Here is a 14,917-nt window from a genome sequence, read left to right on the forward strand (position 1 = left end):
GGATCCGACATATACTATCCGGATCCGAATCCGATTTTCAGTGAGAATTTTTATTTTTATACTAAAAATTCAAAAAATGCAAAATAAATAGTAAAAATAAAAATTAATTTGTAAAAATTAAGTTAAGTGTTAAAGTGATTTAAGCATATTCTAATTATTTCAAAAATTAAAATTTCTTTATCTTCTCAATTTGTTTTTGTTATCTTTGAAAGTTAAACTCCACTAGTATTTTTATGTATGTTTATAATAAAGTTACAAATTATATTAAAGTTGAATATATATATATATATATATATATTAAATAATTATATATATATACACACACTAAAAAGTTAATAAAATTAAATTTAGATTTTTAGTAATTATATATATATATAATATTTAAATATCATATATATTTATTTTCGGATTCGAATATTATCAGATACGAATATGCCTATATCCGTATTCGCATCGGAATTTGTCGAATTCGGATACCGATAATATCCGCTGGGTTTCGGATACAGATAATATTCGTTTTATTTCGGATATGAATACAGATATTTCGGACGGATATCGGATTTTTCTGTGAACAGTCTTAAACCTAAGAATAAACTCTGGAATAAGATCAAGAAGATCATGCCTCATAGAAAAGGTGAAGAAACTTGGAGTTGAATAAATTTGTTTTAGGAAAAAAATTTCAAGTCAAGATATCTACAAGTCACAGATCAAGTCATATAGAGAAGTTATTCGATAATTCTAAAATGACTTATCGAGAAGTCCAAAATGACTTATAGAGAAGTCTCAGATATTGACAAATCAAATGAAGATATGAAGATTGGAGATATTGACAAGTCAAATTATCATTAGAGATCTCAAAGATATCTACAAGTCAAAATGTATATAGAGATCTCTAATATATCGACAAGTCATCTTTGCATATAAGAACTCAGATATATCAACAAGTCAAAATAAATATATGAAGATTGAAGATATCGACAAGTCAATTTCTCATTAGAGATCTCAGAAATATCGACAAGTCAAAATGCATATAGAGATCTCAGAGATATCGACAAGTCATTTCCACATGCAGAGATTTGGAGACCTCGACAAGCCAAGTTCACTTATAGAGAACTCAGAGAGCTCGACAAGCTAAGTTCACTTATTGAGAACTCAGAGCCTCGACAAATCAGAGACACTTATAGAGAACTCAGAGATCTCGATAAGCCATTATACTTATCGAGATGTCAGTTCTCTATAGAACAAACTGAAGATCTCGATATGAGCCTCAAGTACCGAATGTAGACAAGTTAAATATTCAAGATTATCAATCAACAAACGATCTAATCACTTAGATTGAAAGTCTACAAAAGCAGTTTGAAGAGTGCATGATCAAGGATCAAGATTAAAAAATAAAGGAAGGTCACGAACCTACAAGATTTGCAAGGATGCACTAAGTCAGAAATGGAAAGTTTTAGAGATAATTTAAAGTAGGGTTTAGTACATCTTATTGCATGCGGTGTAAACCTGTGTTTACTAATTTATAAAGTAAACACTGGTCCTTTGTTTTTAGATGTAACAAACAGATTTAAATTTTCTGGTAATCTCTCAAAGAAGAAGCTGAGTTCTTATATTCTTAATAACCCAGAAATTTGTAGCAAGACATACTTAATTTTAATACAAATTAAGTGAGTTTTGAAATACTGTGTTTGTTGTGCATACTTTTCATATTCTGCTAAACATAGTATCTCTACAAACAAACTGCTTTGTTCACCATCTTTCCAAATCAGTTTTAAAAAGTTTAAAAATCAAGAAAACACATTCGCCCCCTTTTGTGTTGCACTCAATATCCAACAAAGTTGTAATTTGTAATATAGATTATGGCAAAAGAATGAAATAACGTGCATCTCTTATTATTTAAAATTGTAGCTAAAAAATTATTTCGAATGTAGTGATCCTAGCACGACCTTTTTTAATATTTCTATATTTATACTGTATAAAATTTTATTAAAAAATTGATTAAAAAAAATTAAATTTTAAATAATAATTACATGAATATTATTTAATTTGAATGTGTATAATTTTAAAATTATATCAAGTACAATAATTGTATATGATTTAAATTTAAATTATTAATTTTATTTTAATATTATAAATAATATATATGCTTGTTATGTTGTGATTCGAACATGGAAAATATAATATTTGTTGTCGGAGGACGTGAAACTTGGAAGTTTGGCAAATGTATTATTTTAATAGTAAATTATGTTTGTCGTTTGTGAGATTCAATTCTTGAAATTTATTTGTATCTCTATAAATAATAATATAAATGTTTGTTATTGCATGAATTATGTAAGTTTGAGTATTATATTATTTTAATATTTAGATTTAATTATTCGATATTGATCACGAAGATCAGATAGATAATTTGATGAAATAACTAAAATGGAGTTTTAACCAAATTTTACTTGTTTATTTACAGAAATATTATTTTTCAATTTTTTGTAAAAATACGATTTTTTACAACTAAAATCAATTAGATGAAAATTTGTACGAGTTTCTGCAACTACATGCAATCTCATTCAACCAAAAAAAATCGATTCAACTGCATACATATGTGCTTGATTTTGGCTAATTTTGATTGATTACGTATTTTCACTGCAAAATAATTTAAAAATTTTAATATTTTTGATAATTTCTTGCAAATATAAGATGGTAGCAGGGGCTAAGTTGAGCAGCAAGAAAAGGCTTATCCAAAAGAAAAAAGAGACCCAAACCACGAAAATGGCTCTTGTACTCTTCGCAGCGATTACTCCACGCCAAATCTCTCTTCCATTGTCGTCTTCTTCAGTTTTGCCTTGCTCTTCACTTTCATGTAAGTACTACTTTCCTCCATTCTGTACATATGAATGTATGTCTATGTGTGTATGTAAAATTAGTCCTCTAAACATTACCCCAGGTTCGTTTCTTTACTTCCAATGAATCTACTTTATTATTATGATTCACATTTTTTTAAGAATTTAGATTTAGCTCCATTGTGATTTAGGAAAAGGGTAGCTCATTTTATTAACTTCAATTGATTTAGGAAAAGGGTAGCTCATTTTATTAACTTCAACTGAATTGAATTGGGCTTGATAGATTAGGCTTTATGTACTTCACTTAAGAGAGAGAGAGAGAGAGAGAGAGAGAGAGAGAGAGAGAGAGAGAGACGGAGAGGGAGGCAGAGAGAGAGGGGGGGGGGGAGAGACTTGGTATATTAATCTACATGGAGTTTTGATGAAATTAGGGGGACACTGATTATCATATATTTTCAAGAAAATTTTAAAAATAACGTTTCCATAAATTTTATCTTCTATCATTTCTGTATTTAAATTTGCATTGCATTTGTTTTTATTTTTTCATGGTTCTGTATTGAGATAGACATTTTGATATTTGTGATTATTATTCAGTTGGTTTTGTACAAGTTGTATCTTTAATTTGATGCTGATATTTTTTTTGTTCACTTTCAGCTTCTGGGTTGGGCTTCAAGTTTTCTAGTTCGAAGTCTAAACTCTCAAATGGGGTTCACATTTGTACACCTTTCGTTGCAAGACAAAGGGGTTCTTTTGTAGTCAAGGCATCTGCGGAAATTGATGGTACAGGTTCAGGTGGTCCTGAGACTTCCTCCGAGAGTAAAGAAGAAACCGTGCCAGTTGAGAACCTTCCTTTGGAGTCTAAACTTCAGTTGAAGCTTGAAGCTAAGATAAGAATGAAATTGGCAAAAAAGATTAGGCTCCGAAGGAAGCGGCTTGTCAGGAAGCGTCACTTGAGGAAGAAGGGCAGGTGGCCACCATCAAAGATGAAGAAAAACAAGAATGTATGATGTTCTGTGTCAAGTTCTCTCGCAGGTTTGTTGCTGGCCCTGTTAGTTTACGCTCTTAATTACAAGCCCAGGTTTTCTATTTTGTATTCTGCTCAATGTTAAAAATGTAATATTGTATGTCTATTACTATTGAATAGCAATGTATGAAATTTGATTAAGTGTTTGATCTTAATTAGAGAAAGAGTAATTCATGTGTGGCTAATTGAAAAATGTTGAGCATTTCAAGGAACTTACTTTGTTATCTGCCGTCTATCCGGTGCATATTACAAATTAATCATTTCTCACACCAGAATCCTAAATTTTTCATCAAATTAGCAAGCAAATACTGCGGAAGAGACCGTGTTCACATACAGATCCCAGAAAGTTGACAGTACTTGCTTTCTACCATGATGAAGTATCAAATATCTCTCAATCAGTGAATTTGGAAATCCCCAGAGCTTACCTAATAGATTGCAAATTTGTCATTTGCTTAATTTATTAGCTGGAAAATATTGTTTTGTAGAAAATGAGAGAAGAAACCTGGATTCGGTTTTATGGTTTAGATCTGATTGCAATTGTTGCAACAAGAAAATGACAGAACATAGTGAATGATATGATGCATGCCATTCCAATGCAAAACATAATAAATAACACCTCAAAGGCCAGAAACATCAGTCAACCTGCATTCTGGTTAATTATGTAAGAAACAAATCAACAATTGTCAGATATATATATATATATATAGAACTACATAATAAAATGTATATGCAGTTAAGAATTATATATGTTTGAAGGCATCTCTTTGAACAAGCGTTAAGCTCCTTCCATTAAACACGTTTTATGTTTCTTCAGTTTGAACTAAAATTAAAATCTTTGAGAATGCTTAGTGATGTGCTAACAATATTATTATTATTATTATTAGGCTATAATTTTAGGAGATGATCTTTTTGCTTAATTTGCCAATCTCTTTTAATGAGGTTATTGTTCTTTATTTATACCAAGTCCCAAATGAGTTTATCTTACAAATTGGGCCTTCTTGGGATTTACATAATGTTTCATAATTATTCTAACTATGATTCCTTTGGGCCGTCTTGTCTTGTTCCAACATTTGTCCCCCCGCCGGTTCAAGCAATTATCTTTAGATTTGCGCTTTTATTTCGGGACCCGAGAGTTATCAAAATGAGCAAAGCGTGGTCAAAAGGCATAAGATAATGAGAGGATTAAATGTTAGTACAGTAAAAATAATGGTAAAGATAAAAATAAAATAGAAAAAAGGAATGTGTTGTGCGTATTGTTGTACTTTAATTTTTTTTCTTTTCTTCTTCTCTTTTCTTCTCTTTTTTTTTGAAACGTATAAGTATTTTGGTTTTTATTTTCTGTGGACTATTGATTGGACATTGGAACCTCAGGACTGTTCGGCTTCTGATTCAGTTAAAAGAAAAGGAGCGACTGGCTGGATTATTTCCTATTTCATCTCAAATTCTCGGCATCTGCAGTAACCACCTGTAAGTCATCTTCCACTTTCTAAATTACATCTTCTCTTGATTTAGTTTGTTCGATTACAATAATTTAATGGATCAATCTAGTTCGTCATCTATCCGTACTGCTTCTGGTCGGGACCCTGGTAAACGGCCCCTCGAGGAAGGTGATCAGGAATCCTTCTGGAATTTGAATAATTTGGAGATTCCCGATTTAGAGCAATGTGGATCTTTTGATTTTATGAATGAAGATGAACTGTTAAAGGGCATTCCTACAGGACCTCTCCCCTCGCCTCCTTTGAGCCCTCGAACGTTAGAGAGAAGGCGTCGAATTGTTGAGGATAGCCTTCGTGCGGGTATGGAAGAGTTCGTGGATATGTCGAGTTTGAATTATTTAAGTTATTATATTACCAAGGATCCCCCAGTAAGTAAGTTGAAATCATACGTGGATTTAGCGAATGGTTATCGTTATCGAGTGCCGACAGCTGATGAAAGGGTATGGATGATGCCGGAGTATGGGATGCACGGGATACCGATAATCCTTTTTCACTTCGGGCTCCGGTTACCTATGCACCCATTTTTCTTGACGATGTTCGAGGCTATTGGTTGCGGAGTTAGTCAATTGATGCTCAATTCCCTCGCACAGCTTAGTGGGTTTGTCGCTCTCTGTTGCGATAGGAATTTGATTCCTTCATTTAAGTTTTTCTTCTCGATTTATGCAGTTAGGTATCACGATGGGCAGGTTTACTTCGACTGTCCTTACAAAAGGGTTAAGATTGTCAGCGTTAGGTCCTCTAACTCGGGGTATCACTCTAAGTGGTTGTATTTTGGGGGGCCGGATTTAGAATTCGTGAAACCGTGTGGGAAAGTAAGTCAGCTTACTATCGACTACTTGAATAATCTCGAGAAGTGCGATGCTAAGTATTTGAACGGGTTTCATGGGGTGGCCTCGGTGTACACTCATCTTCAGTTAAAGGAACCTGATTTTTTAGAAATGCATGATTGTAAGGGGGGAATTTTTAGTTATTTGTTCGTTCTTTTTTTTTTATTATTGTATTCTTTCCTTCTCTCCCCCTTTCCTTTTTACTGTTACTTCTTGTAATAATATTACTCGTGCTAAATTTTCCTTTTGGCTTGTTTTGCATTAGTGGCTGGAGCTTCTTTGGGGAAGATATTGAATAGCGGGGTTAAAGGAGAGATGGATAAGGCTATGATGTTGCTTATTAAGAGAGCATCGAGGAAGAGTGCTGATGGTGCCCCTCTGGCCCGTCGAGGGTTGGGCATTCTGTGTCGATTGAGTTATTGGATGACCAAGGAAATAAAGTTGTGGAAGATCCTGGGAAGGCTATGCCAGATGTGGAGCCGGCTGATCTGAATCCTCGCAAGAGGGGGTGTCGAGAAGTTGAAGAGGAAAATTGTGGAGATGGTGGGTTTGGTGAAGCGGACGCGTTGGTTGGTGGGGTGAACAGGACCCTCACATTGGTTGGTAACAGGGCGACAATGGCTTCTACCATTGACCCCCGATCGAAAAAAGAAATTGTGAGGGCTGAGATTCAACCCCACGAACGCTGGACAGGTGGAACAACTGTGCCGCTGAGGGTCTTCAATCTTTTTCATCTTCCTCAAGATGCAATTGCTTTCGATGGGCGTCGTCGAGAGGATTTAGCGGATCGCTGTAAGAGCCGAGCTGGAAGGGTATGCTAAATTTTTTTTTAGTACCTTGTCTTGTTTCATTTCTGATTGTTGTAATTTTGGATTATGGCAGTTTCTTGCTGATTTCATGCATGTCGTGGAAGAATTTCGAGCTGGTGGAAGTGATGAGGCTCGAGCGAAGTTGGAAGCTGAAGTGAGCACTCTTAGGGCAGAGAAGAAGAAGCTCAAGACGAATTACTTGGGTTTAGAAAAAGGGTCATTTGAATTGGCTAATGTGAACACCGCATTGTCAAAGAAAGTAAGTGAGATGGATGTTAAAGGCCAATCGATGGATGCGCAGGTGTCGGAGCATTAGCAGAAGCTTCGTGATGCTGAAAAAGAGCGCGATAGTCTGAGGGTTAAGTGTGAAGCCTTTGAGCGTCAAGTTGATGGGATGAATTCATCATATAAGCTTATTGTTGACGAAAATACCGCTTTGAAGGCGGAGGTTGAGAAAGGGATCGAGGATATTGCGAGTGCTCTCGGAGATGGTTATCGGCGTTGTGTTACACGAATGCAAGGAGCGGAGTTCGACGTCACGGGGCACACTTTTGAAGACTATATATCTGACCTCGCGGCTTCGCGTCCTGATGATCCGACCGATAAGAATTGAAGGCGGGGAATGCCCCGTAGATGATGTATTGATTTTAAGTTTTATTTAATGACTTTATGGTTTCTGTGAAATTGTGAACTTAGGCTTTCCTGATGTTGATCTTTGGATTTATGTTATTTCCCGCTACTCGCTGTTGGTGAATTTCATTTGTTGTTTAATGGTATTTTGTGTGTTTATGTTTAAGGAGATATCTCTATCTTGAACACTTAAGTGTTCTTTTGAGCTGCGATATAACTTTCCCGTAGTTAAAAAATTTCTTTTTTCAAAAATATATTGTGGTATTGTTCCCCGTTCGTATCTATCAAGCACATTTATTTTACTTGGTTTTTTTTTAACACTGAGCTTTTCGTGTCATCGAAGCTATTAAAGATGTAATATGGAGATAATTCCACTTGATTGATTCTTTCTTTCTCTTTCTTTTTGTGGGTTAAGCGGGAGACGAACTATAGCATTTTCATAAAATGACAAAGCTTTCATAACTTAAATTCCCTCGATGGGGATCTCATAACGACCCTCTTTGCATCGAGGATTGGTTTTTGGTAGGGTCCTGCGGCCTCGAACTTTTAATCATTACATAGAGAATTAATCATTGGTAGAATTTCTTGAGGTGGATACCATTCCAGGCATTCTTAATTGGTTGATCATCGAGGTACGAAAGCTCGTATGTGCTGACGACCTTCGATACCTTGTATGGGCCTTCCCATGTTGGTTTAAATTTTCCTGTGATTGTTGGCTGTGATGCGGCGGAGTCTAGAAGGACAAGGTCTCCCACTTCAAATCGCCTATTTTTAACTTTCTTGTTGAAGTACCTTGCCGTCTTCTCTTGCTGAGCGATCATGCGAAATCTAGATTCCTCTCTTGTTTCTTCAAATAAGTCATTGTGAAAACGTAATCCTTCAGCTGCGAGAGAGGGATCGAAGACCTCGATCCTAGGGGAAATCAGGCTAATCTTGACAGGCAAAACGACGTCGACACCATACGCGAGGCGGAAAGGGGTTTCTCCTGTTGCGCTTCGTGGAGTTGTTCTGTAGGACCACAGCACATTAGGGAGCTCATCCACCCAACATTGGGGAATTTCTTCTATCCTTTTCTTTAATCCTTGTAAGATGGTTCTGTTTGTTACTTCTGCAAGGCCATTGGCCTATGGGTATGCAACCGATGCTTTGATGTGTTGGATTTTCAAGTCGCTTAAAGTTTTCTCGAATTGTGCGCCGACAAATTGTGTCCCATTATCTGAAACTAAAATCCTTGGAATTCCGAATCAAAACACCACATATTCCATAAAAAAAATCAATCATCTCCTTTTCTCTGATCTTGGAGAGAGGTTTTGCCTCGACCCATTTCGTCGCGTAGTCGACTGCAACCACGATGTATTGACACTGACCTCTAGACTTCGGGAAAGGTCCCACGATGTCGAATCCCCATTGATAGAAAGGGCAAGGAGCGAGAATCGAGTTGAGCTCTGTTGTGGGTCGATGACTCACGTTCCCATGTCGCTGGCATGCCTGACATTTGCGGACGTAACTTTCACAATCTTTTCGGAGTGTTGGCCAATACATCCCCTGTCTCATGATTTTAAGAGCTAGGTTCTTTCCCCCGAGATGTTCACCACATATTCCCGTGTGAACCTCGAGGATTGCTTGGTCGGCCTCTTCTGGGCTTAAGCATCGGAGAAGTGGTTCAGTTAAAGCACGTCGATACAACACTGAACCGATCGTGCAATAATTTCTTGCTTTAAACATGATAGCGCGGGCTTCACTTTTTTCCGTGGGAAGTTTGTTTTCTTGGATGTACTCGAGGATAGGGCTTCGCCAGTCAGGGCTGATTTGAATATTAAGGATCATCATCATGTCGATAGCAGAGGATTTCAGACTGTCAACATATACTGGGTCGAGGTTCAATTTCATATTGGACGAGGCTAATTTGGCGAGTGAATCCGCCCATTGATTTTCTGTTCTATCAACATTTGACAGTTTCCAGGAGGAGAATTTTTTTAGCAGCTCTTGTGTCATTGCAAGGTATTTAGCCATGCTTTCATTGTGGGTCTTAAACTCTCCGCTTATTTGCTTAGCCACCAGCTGGGAATCGCCAAATATGTCGATGATATCTACCTCGAGGTCCGTTGCCAATTTTAATCCCGCAATTAATGCCTCGTATTCGGCCACGTTATTTGTTGCTTGAAATTCGAACTTAAGGGCCTGCTGGACTTTAAATCCTTCTGGGCTGATAAGAATTATCCCTGCGCCGCCAGAATTTGAGGTCGATGATCCGTCAACAAACAATAGCCACGGCCTTGGCCGGGTTTCCTTGGGGTCTGACCCTTTGGTCTTGAATTGGCATTCTGCCACAAAATCTGAGAGGACCTGAGCCCTTATAGCTGTTCGTGGTTTATATTCGATGTAGAATTGACTTAATTCGATGGTCCATGCGGCGAGTCTTCCTGTCATTTCAGGTTTGTGCAAGATTCTTTTGAGTGGAGCATTTGTCAACACATGTATTTCCCTTGCTTGGAAATAATGTTGAAGCTTTCTGCTTGCAATGACCAAGGCATACACGAGCTTTTCGACCTGAGGGTATCGAGTTTCAGCATCCCGCAGTGAGTGACTAATGTAGTACACGGGGACTTCCCTTCCTTCGTCGAGTCGAACCAGGACGGCTGCAACTGTTTCATCGGATGCCGACAGATAAATGCGAAGAGCTTCGCCTGTGATTGGCCTAGTGAGGATGTGAGGGTTTGTTAAAAATGTTTTAAGTTCTGAGAAGCTGGATTTACACTAATCGTTCCATTCAAATGGTGTTGACCTTGAAGCCTTTTTTATGGTGGCGAAGAAAGGAAGACATCTTTTGGACGATTGGGGGATAAATCTTCGAAGGGCTGCTATGCACCCTGTTAGCTTTTGCAAGTCTTTGATGGATTTTGGATCCTCCATTTCTAGGATGGCTTTTGTCTGTGCGGGGTCATCCTCGATGCCTCGCTGTGTGTTCAGAAATCCCATGAACTTGCCGGATGTAAGCCCGAATGAGCATTTGTTAGGGTTGAGACGCAAGTTATGTTTCCGAGCATTTTCAAAAGTCTCACGAAGGTCAAGTGAGTGGTTAGCGGCGAGTTTGGACTTGGTTATCATGTCGTCGACATAGATTAACATGTTTTTTCCTATTTACGAGCCAAAGATTGTGTCCATCATCTACTGGAAGGTTGCGCCAGCATTAATCATTCCAAAAGGCATGACTCGATACCCGAACACTCCTCTATGAGTAATGAATGCCGTTTTTTCCCAATCACAAGAATCCATTTTTATCTGGTTGTACCCTGAAAACACGTCCATAAAGGAGAGGAGTTCATTTCCTGCTGTAGAGTCGATCAACTGATCGATGTTTGGGAGTGGGTAGAAGTCTTTGGGGCATGCTTTGTTAACGTTCGAATAATCGACACACATTCGCCATTTTCCATTGTGTTTCTTGACTAAAACGACATTGGAGATCCATGTGGGGAACTGAACGGGCTGGATGAATTTAGCTTCGAGGAGTCGGTCAATTTCTTGATTGATAGCTGCCTTTTTTTCATCGGAGAATATTCGACGCTTCTGTCGTATTGGAACGACGTTTTTGTTGATGTGGAGAGAGTGGCGTGCGACCACCTCGGGGATTCCTGGCATATCCTTCGGGTCCCAGGCGAAAATATCAGCGAATTCTCTAACAAGGGCAATGATATCTTATTTCAACTGTTCAGGGAGTCCTTTTCCCACCTTGGTTGTCTTTGATGGGTTGCCAACGACCACTTCGATCTCTTCTGTTTCTTCTGCAGGGAAACAGGAATTCTGGTTTGTAGATTTAATTGAGTTGCGGGGGTCAATCTCGAGTATCTGGTTGACTTCTAGATCTTCTTCCCCCTTTTTCCTTGGGGAAACTGTTGTCAGGTAACATTGTCTCGCGGTCGTTTGATCTCCATTCATTTCTACGACCCCGAAGTCTGTGGGAAATTTCATCTTCAAATGGGAGATTGAAGTTATTGCCTTTAGGGCTGTGATAGTAGTGCGGCCCAAAATGGCATTAAAGCTGGAAGAAACACTGATCACATGAAATTTAATGACTTTCCAAACCTGACAAGGTGGTGAGCCAAAGAGAACTAACATATCAATGGTTCCTACCACATGGACCTCATTTTCGGTAAATTCGTACAACGGCGTTCGAGAGTTCTCTAGCCGTCGATCCCCGATGTCCATCCGTGAAAAGGCATGGTGGTAGAGGACATCGACAGAACTTCCATTGTCGACGAGCATCTTTTTGACGGTATTATTTCCTACTCGGTTTGTGATGACAAGAACATCTTGATGACCCTCGATGAGACCTGGATGATAATCATCATCGGAGAAGGAAATGACTGGGCTCGGGCTCGCGCGGGGGCGTTTAATTGTCGGAGGATTGACATTGAAGACTTCCCGAGCGTATGCTTTTCTGTAGTTGTGAGAGAATCCTCCAGAAGCTGCTCCCCCGAATATGATGTCGATGACCCGATCCTCTTGATCTCGATGGTGACGTTTATGATTGTCCTCTTGTTGTACGTAATGTACCAACTGTCCTCGACGAATCTTTCCTTCTATGAGTTTGCTAAGTTAAAAGCATTGTTCTGTGGTGTGACCGGTATCTTCATGATACTCACAATATCTGGAACTGGGGGGTCTCCCGGCTTTCATGGGCCTCGGTGGTCTGTAGTCTGGTTCTGTTTTTAGAACTGCCAAAATTGTTGTTTTCTCTGTGTTCAATTTAGTGAATTCTTTTTCGTGTCGACTGTGGGGCTGCCAGTCCATTTCCCTTATGTCCCTCGGAAAGTGATCATCCACACGCGGTGGAGGTGATCGACGACGCTCACGGCGTCTTTCTCGCGTGGGGGATCGCGGGCTATAACTACGACGACGTTCATGCCTTGAAGAGCGTCGTGGTGATTGAATGCAACTTACTGCTTCTTGTAGCATCATACGATGTTCAATAATTTGGAATGCTGCTTGGAGAGTTTTTGGCCTTTTTTCAAAAATTTCTTCTAGGAGTAATCCATGTCGTGACTTATCGATGCCTGCCGTTAAGAAATTGACGGCCATTTGTTCAATTAAATCTGAAATCTCGGCGATCTCTTCCCTAAATCGGGTTAAAAAGCTGCAAAGGCTCTCACCTGAGCGCTGATGCATTGTCATCAAAGATGTTGTGACCTTGATGCCTTTGTAATTACTGGAGAACCGGGCTTGGAATTTGCTTTTTAAGGTTGTCCATGAATCGATGGATCGAGCTGGCAGATTGCTATACCATCGGAGTGCTGTGCCTTGAAGGCATGTAGAGAAAAACTGACAACGGGCGATTTCAGAGTGGCCGAAGAAAGCCATTCGTCCGTCAAATGTGTTGAAAAATGCCAACGGGTCTGAGGATCCGTCGAAGTGATCGAGGGATGGGGTTTTTAATGTTCTGTCGATACGTGCTTTCTCGAGGAGGAGGGATAAAGGGCTTTCAGAGATAGTTTCGAATCCCGATTGATTCCTCATGATGCTACGCATTTGAGCGATTTCTTCTTGCATTTTAGCAAATTCTTCATGTGATATAGACTCCGTGGACTCAGTTTGGCGTGAAACCTCGGCGGATGACACTGTCCGCTGTCGACGCTCACGAGGTTGTGAGTAGGTCGACTCTGCCGATGGCTCGTATTCATACTCTACATCATCTCCATCATCATAAAATTCTTCATCTTGCTCCTTGCTCTGTATCGTTGTTTGTTGGAGCTCCTGTCTAAGACGGTGAATTTCGCGTTTTCGCTCGAGTTTGGCCTGCAGCCTCCGAGTCTCGCGCTCTAGTAGCTCTAGATCTTCATCTGAATCACATGGTTCTTCTGGTTCTTCCAGATTTTCTTGGTTTTGGACTCTTAGCTTTTCTTTCTTTTCCAAATGCAGTCGCATGTCGCTTGAAAGAACTTTTTTACCTCTGGAGGTTTATATTCTAAAACGCTGATCTGACATGGATTTTCTCTTTTTGTCTCTTTGACGTGTATCCTTCCAGCTTTCCGGTTGGTCTTCCAGAGGACCTTCAGGTGGGGGAAACAAACATTTTGGCTTTAATGCCGATTGTTTTGGAAGCTCACAGCCATCGAAGGCTGAGGGATCGGCGGCAGGTTCTGCCGTCAATTCTTTCACTTGTGTTGGTCCGGCTGTTCCCGGATCAAACTCTTCTACAATCATTTTCTGGTTGGATCTGCTAAAGTAAAGCTCTATCTAGCGCCAAATGATGTGCTAACAATATTATTATTATTATTAGGCTATAATTCTAGGAGATTATCTCTTTGCTTAATTTGCCAACCTCTTTCAATGAGGTTGTTGTTTTTTATTTATACCAAGTCCCAAATGAGCTTTATCTTACAAATTGGGCCTTCTTGGGCTTTACATAATGTTTCATAATTATTGTAACTATGATTCCTTTGGGCCGTTTTGTGTTGGTCCAACACTTAGGTACCAATATAGAAGGGGAGAATATTGCTCAAGTGATTAGCCACCCACAACAATCCGATAACATCAAAATGCCTACCAGATGGATGAAATTACAGTGTACACAGATTTCAGCCCTTTGCTGATTCCAAAAATGAAAAGAAAAGAAAATGATTTAAAGAAATAAGCTGGTAACTGCAGATTCTCCCATTGGCAACAAATATTTGTCAGGAAACAATAAGAGTTGATGACATTAAATCTCAATCACAACGACAACCACATAAAAACTTATACAAAGCCAAGCACATTGAAACATAAAATATCTATAAGTATTCTTCTGAATTCGAGAACAGCTACTGCAGTCCTAACTTATCCACTCTGATGAAGTTGCCGTTATAATATTACAATATAAAACATGTCAAATTTGTGAGGAACAGAGAAACTGAATTTGTAAATGGCATCTATGCATATCTATACTATATTATTATATGCAAAACATAAGAAAATTTGGTTGGTTGGTTAAAACTTTTCTTAAAAATAAAATATCACTTTCCATTATTTAAATTAATTTCTATGTTTTTATTTTATATTTATTAAAAAATAGAAGAAAACGTAGGAACGTTGCAAGACTCCGAGACGAGCACTTCTCTTTGAACTCCACTTTCGCTTGAATGCCATCATCATGCCCTAATAATAACCTACTATATTTTTTATTTTAATAATTTTTGTTAATCTCTTATATCAAAAATCAAACATTTTAAAATTTATTTAAGAGAATTGGAAAATAAAATCCGAAGGTTATTTCTATTTATATTCTATACCATATTATTGTAAGCAAAATGAAAATAGAATA

At 38.4% G+C, this 14,917-nt stretch overlaps 3 protein-coding genes across 3 annotated transcripts; 2 read left to right on the forward strand and 1 right to left on the reverse strand.

Annotated features, from left to right (window-relative positions):
* The first annotated feature begins 2,664 nt into the window (after positions 1–2,664).
* Positions 2,665–3,999, forward strand: LOC141720489 (large ribosomal subunit protein cL37 alpha). The gene is made up of 2 exons (XM_074522925.1): positions 2,665–2,854; positions 3,489–3,999. The coding sequence occupies exons 1-2, from the start codon at positions 2,692–2,694 to the stop codon at positions 3,839–3,841; spliced, it is 516 nt and encodes a 171-aa protein (XP_074379026.1). The 5' UTR covers positions 2,665–2,691; the 3' UTR covers positions 3,842–3,999.
* Positions 4,000–5,212: 1,213 nt separating this feature from the next.
* LOC141716985 (uncharacterized) lies at positions 5,213–7,838 on the forward strand. The gene is made up of 3 exons (XM_074519117.1): positions 5,213–5,325; positions 6,447–6,993; positions 7,064–7,838. The coding sequence occupies exons 2-3, from the start codon at positions 6,646–6,648 to the stop codon at positions 7,304–7,306; spliced, it is 591 nt and encodes a 196-aa protein (XP_074375218.1). The 5' UTR covers positions 5,213–5,325; positions 6,447–6,645; the 3' UTR covers positions 7,307–7,838.
* A 3,478-nt stretch (positions 7,839–11,316) lies between these two features.
* LOC141719221 (uncharacterized) lies at positions 11,317–13,542 on the reverse strand. Its single transcript, XM_074521599.1, has 2 exons — positions 12,243–13,542; positions 11,317–12,197 (listed from the first exon to the last, which is right to left on the reverse strand). The coding sequence occupies exons 1-2, from the start codon at positions 13,540–13,542 to the stop codon at positions 11,317–11,319; spliced, it is 2,181 nt and encodes a 726-aa protein (XP_074377700.1).
* Between the last annotated feature and the right edge of the window lie 1,375 nt (positions 13,543–14,917).

The sequence above is a fragment of the Apium graveolens genome, chromosome 4, assembly GCF_009905375.1.
Source record: "Apium graveolens cultivar Ventura chromosome 4, ASM990537v1, whole genome shotgun sequence".
Lineage (NCBI taxonomy): Eukaryota > Viridiplantae > Streptophyta > Magnoliopsida > Apiales > Apiaceae > Apium > Apium graveolens.